Raw genomic sequence first — 8,196 nt, forward strand, 5'->3', positions numbered from 1 at the left:
CCTTTCACTTTGATTTCTTGTCTTATTATTTCACAGCTGTCTCTTAAATGATTTCCTATTACGGCACGGCCACCTTTTATTTCCCTCTACTTGTGATGTCTTCTTGTTCCCTCGTTGATTGTTTCTGTGTTTCCTGTTGCCAGATGTAGAGGTCGGTGTGAACCCTAGCTGCAGCGCCTCCAGCCTGCCCTCCCAACACGAGGCCACCTTCTCCTCCACCGAGAACCTGGACTCCACCTCCAGCACCCCGTACCCGAGTTCCCCCGCTCTCAGCTCTGCCAAGGTATTCAACCGTTTCCACGGAAGCCCAAACTAATCACAGCAAGTCTGTCAGGCTCTGGATTTGTCCTCATGTGTAGCAGTGCATGAACTGTAGTCAGTATTTAAAGAGGTTGGATGCTGGTGTTTATGTGTTTATGTGTTTATTCATAGCGTGTCCAACTCTCTTGTCTGTTTTTAGTTGAGTCTGAAGAGCCTGCAGGTCTATGATGAGTACGGGGTTTCTAAGGACCCTCTGCAGCTTCAGGGACAAGTCAGAGAGCTGAAGGTCCAGCTGGAAAATCAGACCAAACTCATCCTGCAAATGCAAAGTTTTCTGCGTAGGACCTCTCTCTCCAGTGACCTCGTGGCCTCTGATCGCTCGACCATCAGGGATCAGGTGGGCACGCAGAGAGAGGACCACAGCCAAGATCTGAGCTACAGAAGTGGGCAGCTAAGGGAGAACAAGGAGGAGAACCAGGCGATGAAGGATGAGAGCAGCCTTCTGAATATGGGGCTGGAAAGAGAGACTCTGAACAGGAGCATCAGTGAACAGCTGCAGCCGCCCCGCAGCAGCTCCACCTCACCTGCAAGGTCAACAGTCTTTCTCAACATTAAAATACTTTTCCTCGAGTGAAAGCTGCACAGTCATTTAGAAAATCAAATCTTGACTCATGCTGCCCCCCCCCCCCCCCCACACACTTGCCCTCATTCTGTCTCCTCCACAGACTGGACTCCCTGGTGCAGTCGCAGGCCAGGGAGCTGTCGCAACTGAGGCAGCAGATCAAGGAGAGCCGCAGGCTGGGAGCCCTGCAGCGCCGGCAGCTGGATGAGCTGAGCAAGGCCTTCAAGGAGCTGCTGCAGGCCAGCGAGGTCGACTACTACAAGGGGGAGGCGGTCAAAGAGCTGCTGGACAAGAGCCTGAGCATCCTGGACAGACTGGAGGGACGGCTGGACAAAGGTAGATCATAAATACTGTGAATCAGAAGCACCCTGCACAAACATATCTATTTGATTTATGATACAGCACTGCAGGAACACATTGACGCCATCTTTCCCTCTGTGTGTTAGGAGAGTCTCGTCTGGACAATGAGGACGTGGCGGCCCTGGAACTGTCTCGCAGGTGCGTCTCAAGCTGACACGCTGCACCTGCTTATTGTCAATGTCTTCATTTATTTTCTTGTATTCAGTTTTTTGCGAGTTTAATTACGTTGGAAAACAGGAATCTGTAATATTTGGAAGCCTCTAACGTTCGGTTACTGGGAGACTCGATGAAGATGGAGCGTTCCCCCAGAAGATTGATGCATGTCAGCCACATGGAGAGACACATCAGCTGTTCCTTCGTCTTTCTCAGTTCTGTCTTTTAGTTTTTGGGTCAAATTGTACATTTGACTTTTTCAGATTTCAGGGTCGCGAGCTGTTTTGGTGTTTGTCTCATGACCCTTTTTAAACACCCCCGCTGCCCCGGCCCCCCACGTCCACCCAGCCAATTGCCTTTTGACCCCGGGCGTGTGTCTGTTGTTGCTTTTGAATAGTGTCCTGCTGTTGACCTAATTTTCTCTGACAGACAAAACATTAAGGTTACACTGCCCCCCCCCCCCCTAACTAGGTCACTGGTGTCTCTGAGGAATTAGAGGGGAACACACACACACACACACACACACACACACACACACACACACACACACACACACACACACACACACACACACACACACACCTCTCATAGTTTTATTTCCCACCGTTGGCAGGACAATAATGATCAGAGATATGTTTGATCGCAGCGTCTGTGGCTTTCTCTTTGGATGTATGGACAGTAACACGTGTTGATGACATGAACTGTTCTCCAGCAGCACTCTTAGAAGTGAAAGTAGCTCATAGTGACATAAATGACTCTCTACTGATGCGAGCAGTCCGGAGGAGCTTCAGCTGGACTCACCGCTGTCCTCTGAGGAGAGCATGAGAGAAGGTCCTGACAGCCCGGCTAGAATCCAGCAGGAGATCGATCTTCTGCGTCTGGAGCTAGAGGGCGAGAGAGAGCTGCTGCAGCAGCACGTGGGCCTCCTCGCGCAGCAAAACCTCACGCTGGCTGAACGCACCAGGGAGCAGCTGGACCTGTGAGGGTTTGATGCAGACAGCATGACGTTTGCTGTGAACCCCTCTTTCATATTTCCCAGCTGTGTGTTTCTTCTCAAAGTGGCTGATCGTCCTCTGATCTGTCGTCTTAAGTCTCTCTGTTGGGTGCTGTTCCTCGCACGGCGTTTTAAGTTGTGTGATTGATAACATGGAGCTGTTGGCTCCTCTGGGAGACCACGTGACCAACATGACTGAGTCCCGGTCTGTTCCCAGGTTGGCGAAAGAGCTGCAGGAGAAGAACCGTCTGATCCAGAGCCTGCAGAGCCAGTTCAGAGGTCTCAGTCCCAGCAGCCACCACGGCTCTCAGTCTGATCTGTACCACTCAGACAGGACCCCCTCCTCCTGCCACAGCAGCCCCACCCCTCACAGTAAGCACAATGTATATGTATACGTATAACATGCACATTTCTAGATGTCATAAAAATGTTTTTATTTGTGATCGGGTGCCAAGACAAATTAAAGTCTTCAGCGTCACAGACGCCGGGCCGGGCAAGGTGAAGATAGTACAGCAAGTTAATGTCAGTGTTTGTTAACCCTTTGTCTTCTGATGTCGGCCATTGTTGTGTTTATGGGAAAAAACACAACAATGGCCGACATCAGACATTTCAATGTAAATATTCTCTGGATGCTAAATGCTTTGGGGGGTTATTTATAAAGATATACAAGAGACATAATATAAAGTATGATTTCATGCTGTAATGGTTTTAATGGAGACATCTTCGTCTCTATTTTGGAGCTGAGCTTGAACTTCCAAAATTCAAGAGAGGAAACAACAAAATGATTGGATGCCTCAGTGTTAAATCACTGAGATGACCTGAGTCCCCGTCCACAGCCTGTAACGCCACTTACTCTCCTCTCACATCCTCTCTGCTGCTCCGAGGCGTCCAGCACCACAGAGCCCGCCCGCCAAGGGTAGAGCAGGTGTCCAGTTTCACCCCACCTCCACTTAAAGTTGCATTATTCAGTGCCACCTATCGGGTTCAATCCTCAAAGTGTTCCCTGGGAGAGAGACAGTGAAGCCGGAGGATGTGTCTGAGCTGCTTGTGTTAGCGGGGACGATATAGAAGGTGGAACATGACCTCACACTCTTATGGATTTAATAATGTGTGATGAGGGGGGGGGGGGGGGCAGAAAGGTCTTTCACAAAAAGTAAATAATGTGTTTTTTCTGTTTTAATTTCTAATCTCTTCCTGTCCATGTTTAGGCCAGCGACACCCCTCTGATTGGACGGGAGCATCTCCTGTGGGAGGAGCTCAGGAGGACGGTGTGTGTGGTGCCGGCAGGCTGCAGGGCCTGCACAGGGAGAACGGGCGACTACAGGATCAGCTGAGGAGCCACGAGGAGCTCAACGCCACCCTGCGCAGCGAACTGGACCTGCATCGCTCAATTATGGCCCAGAGCAGCTCCCACCATCAGGAGCGGGACCGGGACCGGGACCGGGACGGATCAGGACCTCAGACAGATGCTCATAAACAAGATGGAGACGTCGGCTCACAGAATGCTGCTGAACAGCCTCGCACAATGAGTTCAGGTAAACATGGAGCGTTTGATTCAACTCGTTGTTTGGGAGGAGAGAGGGAGACACACCTGGGGAGATCTGCACCACACTGAGGCATTTATAAATCCCTTTTAGTTAAGCTGTGTGTGTGTGTGTGTGTGTGTGTGTGTGTGTGTGTGTGTGTGTGTGTGTGTGTGTGTGTGTGTGTGTGTGTGTGTGTGTGTGTGTGTGTGTGTGTGTGTGTGTGTGTGTGTGTGTGTGTGTGTGTGTGTGTGTGTGTGTCAGACCTGTTGGCAGAACATCTGCAGGAGATCCGAGCTTTGCGACAGCGCCTGGAGGAGAGCATCCGCACCAACGACCGTCTCCGGGAGCAGCTGGAGAAGAGACTAGCGGAGGTGGAGAAAGACCCAGGTCTGTGTTTCATTCTCACTGCCCCTGATTGTTGGGGGGGGGGGGGGTCAGTAATCTGCTTGGGAAAGAAATCTCCCTCTTAAAACTACTTTGTTGACTGAGTGTGTATGTACCTGTGTGCAGCAGCCACCAACATCTTCATCCACGGCAGCGAGGAGCAGGGTCAGCTGGCCAATGAGGTGCGATTCCTCTGGGGACAAAACCAAGTTCTGAAAGAGCAGCTGAGCCTGGGGTCTCGAGGTAAAACACTCGCCTTTAATCAAGAACTCATCTCTTCAGTCAGTCGACCTCAGCATCTATCGCTGCTACGGTAAAGCTCACTTACAAAGGTGTTTATATTCCTTCAGACAAGCAGAAGGAGAACGAGAAGCTACGGGAGACTCTGGCCAGGCGGACGGCCAAACTGGAGCAGTGCAGGAGGGAGTGTGAAGCTCTGAGGCAAGAACACAGCCGACTGCAGGAGAGGCTGGAGCTCAGCAGCCAGGAAACCTCCCAGCTGCAGGAGACACTGCACTACAGCAAGGAGGAGCTGCACAGGTACACACACACACACACACACACACACACACACACACACACACACACTTATAAATGTCTGTCAATACTACTCTCCTTCATGCAACCTGAAACTACACAGGGCTGCTAACGACCATCGTAAAGAGCCGTTACTGTTAGTACAACTGAACACGATCGTGTGTGTGTGTGTGTGTGTGTGTGTGTGTGTGTGTGTGTGTGTGTGACCTTTTGCCCCTGTGAGTGAGGCTGACACACGAAACCTGGAGTCCAGTTTACTGTCAGATCTCCTCTCCCTTTCCTCACATGCTCTCGTGTGTGTGTGTACGTGTGTGTGTGTGTACAACATCGTACATATCACATGCTATTTGTCTGAACCAGTCGCATGATTTAATTTATTTTAACTAATGTTATTGTCACCAAATGTTTAGAGTAAAAATCAACTAAGTACAAATACTGTGTGTGTGTGTGTGTGTGTGTGTGTGTGTGTGTGTGTGTGTGTGTGTGTGTGTGTGTGTGTGTGTGTGTGTGTGTGTGTGTGTGTGTGTGTGTGTGTGTGTGCTTCCAGGTTTCAGTGTGAGGCGAAGCTCCAGAGGCAGCAGTTGTCTGACTCCCAACATCTTCTGCAGTCGCTGCGTGTCGAGCTGCAAGTTTACGAAAAGATCAAAACTGAAGCTCACAAACTCAACGGTACTGCGAGATTTATTTCCGTGTCGTATAAAGATTCTTTTGATGCGTTCTGCAGGTTGAATAGAACCAGCGTGAGACGAGACAACACCTAGAGATTAAAGTTTAGTGTCGCAGCGTCTGGAGCCGATTGTTCTTCCCTGGACTCAACGATATAAAACATCAACACTGATGCGTTGATGTTTCCTCTCAGCAGAGTCCAGCGAGGCGACACAGGAGCCCGTCTCCGGCTCAGTGGACCTGAGCGAGCTGCTGCTGGAGATCCGACGCCTGAGGCTGCAGCTGGAGAGAAGCATCCAGACCAACACGGCACTGCGACAGAGACTGGAGGAGCAGCTGCTCCGAGAACCCAACCGCTCTGAAACCATCAACATCAACTACCTGCTGTCCTCTCCAGGTAAACACCGCACCTGCAGACACTTCAAACACACAGGAATCTGTCACGTCAGCGGCGCTTCTACTTTCTTCATAGATGAAGGCGGCAGGTCACCCGGTCGGGAAGGCGGCCATCCTCCCCGCCACTCATTTCAGAGTCACAACGAACACACCAGTGAGGTGGACGGAGGCTCATTCAGCAGCAGCTCTGGTGACAGCGCCTCCGCCCCCTCTCGCCTGGTGCCGGGCCATCGGATGTGGGCCAATCGTAACGGACGCCATATTTTGGGTCTGATTGAGGACTACAACGCCCTCCGCAAGCAGATCTCAGAGGGCCGGAAGCTGTCGCGCAGCATGGACGCACAACTGCAGGAGAGCCTGCACACGCTCAGACCGCAGAGCTCCGACAGCAAGGTGCACACGCAGCGTTATTTATTTACAGTTTGTGGTGTAAAGAACAAGAAATGAGCTTTAAAAACAAGTTACTCTTTATTCCACAGGTGGACCAGCAGCACCTGAAGAGTTTGTCCGGCAGCATGAGCGCCATGCAGCACGTGTTGGAGGAGGCCGGTCGAATGCTCAAGCTGGTGTGGAGAGTTTCTCTGCCGAGCGGCAACACGGCGGGAGGCGACAACCGGCAGGTAGACGAGCGCAAACACCGAATCTACTGCATCCGGCTATCTACGCAGCCAACATCTTAATCTTTGTAATCCTCTGGACCAGGATGAGCTGCTGAAGAGCTGAGATCTCCAGACTGAAGAGCCGGCTGTCGCAGCAGGAGAGGATGCTGAGCGGAGCCGTGAGACGCCTGCGGACAACCAACCAGCTCAAAGAGGGGATGGAACAAGTGATCATCGATCAGTGTAAGGTCATCTGACCTCGTTATACACTTCCTGTATGCTAGTGAAGAAAGTACAGAATCAAGCTTCTCCTTTACCCGTGTGCAAGTGACTTTATTTAACTTCGGTTATTTCCCCCGTAGTGTATCTGACTCACGGCGTGTTGAAGAAAGCCCGGGGGAACTTAGAGGTGAGTTTACTAAACACAGACCAACACGTCACACTGATGTCCGCACAAGTGAATTCTCCTTCATCAATCTTTCTTTCCTTCCTCTCTGTAATAATGAAAGACAAATTACTGCAGCCTCTTTGGGCTGAAGGGACCAGACGGAGGTCAGTGTGTTGAGGTGCAGCTGTGACCTGATGCATGTTCATCTGTTGCATGGTGTGTGTGTGTGTGTGTGTGTGCGTGTGCGCCTCCATCATACACGCGCTCTATACGGTTTTGATTAAATATTGTGATGCATGGTCAGCCTGTTCTACTTGGACATTAAAGAAGATATGCTCATTCACTTTATTATGTTTAATACAAAGCTGCAACTAAAGACAAATAAGGAAGTGCACGACGTGAAGGCGAGCGACCCTGAAGTGTCGGTGACCTTTAGAGCAGCTGGTTTGTCGTCTCTGGCTTCATATCAACCCTTTCATTTCACAAAATGTCCAACTATTCCTTTAAAACAAGATGTCAGCTGCATGCGTCGTTTGTTTCCCCTGCATGTGCACGGTGTCTCCAGTGTGTTGTTTTGTGTTGCAGGAGGTTCCAGTGAATGGCCAGTAGGAGGCGCTGCAGGCGCTCAGACACGTTTCCCCGTTTCAAGAACTACAGGCCGCCGCTCTGACTCCTCCGAGGATCCCAACAGCGACGCGTCGTTACACTGCAGCTACTGACCGCTTCAGCGCCGTGATTATGTTCCCGCCTTTCTGTCCTGCTGTAAAACCGTCACCTCCCCCCCCCCCCCAAAGCCTTTTCTACTATAATTGCACAAAACCTGCTTGGAATGATTTATTTAGGTACTGAAGTTGTAAACGTTTGTTTTAAAAGAGAAGATGCCTTTGTAAATATGACTCTTTTATATGACGCGTATAAGAACATGAAAGTATTTTATTACTGTTTGTCGGTCAGCTGATGTTTATGATGATGTGTTCAAATGCAGTAAAGAAAACAATTGAAGCCTGCGTGTGGTACAAAAGTCCCTTTATTAGCATATACATGTTTTTAAGAACAAGTCGTGGTAGCTGCTTCAAAATGTGTACATGGACAAGCAGATAGAAAAGTTCTAGACTTAGAGAAAATGAAGAGAATTAGAAAAAGTATAACGGAGCGTTCCTACATTTAGTCCTGATACATAAGATTATATTGACGGGTTTGTTAAGTAGCACTTGAGACGGGTGTGGTCGTTACATCGGAGTGACCTATAAAACTAGGCCTGGAAGATAAACCAGTCGTGATGTTTGTAGCACCGAGAACTCTTCATAACA

At 50.0% G+C, this 8,196-nt stretch overlaps 1 protein-coding gene across 1 annotated transcript in view; it reads left to right on the forward strand.

Moving 5' to 3' along the window:
* Positions 1-7,893, forward strand: part of cdk5rap2 (CDK5 regulatory subunit associated protein 2) — a 28,738-nt gene extending 20,845 nt beyond the window's left edge. The window contains 18 exon segments of the mRNA XM_029444690.1: positions 144-283; positions 461-852; positions 987-1,219; positions 1,330-1,381; positions 2,608-2,762; positions 3,599-3,925; positions 4,178-4,303; positions 4,427-4,543; positions 4,651-4,840; positions 5,385-5,506; positions 5,697-5,900; positions 5,976-6,292; positions 6,379-6,519; positions 6,602-6,619; positions 6,621-6,741; positions 6,861-6,907; positions 7,008-7,050; positions 7,472-7,893. Of these exon segments, the coding sequence (XP_029300550.1) occupies positions 144-283; positions 461-852; positions 987-1,219; positions 1,330-1,381; positions 2,608-2,762; positions 3,599-3,925; positions 4,178-4,303; positions 4,427-4,543; positions 4,651-4,840; positions 5,385-5,506; positions 5,697-5,900; positions 5,976-6,292; positions 6,379-6,519; positions 6,602-6,619; positions 6,621-6,741; positions 6,861-6,907; positions 7,008-7,050; positions 7,472-7,605 (2,879 nt within the window). The 3' untranslated portion in view covers positions 7,606-7,893.
* Positions 7,894-8,196: the final 303 nt, after the last annotated feature.

The sequence above is a fragment of the Cottoperca gobio genome, chromosome 12, assembly GCF_900634415.1.
Source record: "Cottoperca gobio chromosome 12, fCotGob3.1, whole genome shotgun sequence".
Classification (NCBI taxonomy): Eukaryota; Metazoa; Chordata; class Actinopteri; order Perciformes; family Bovichtidae; genus Cottoperca; species Cottoperca gobio.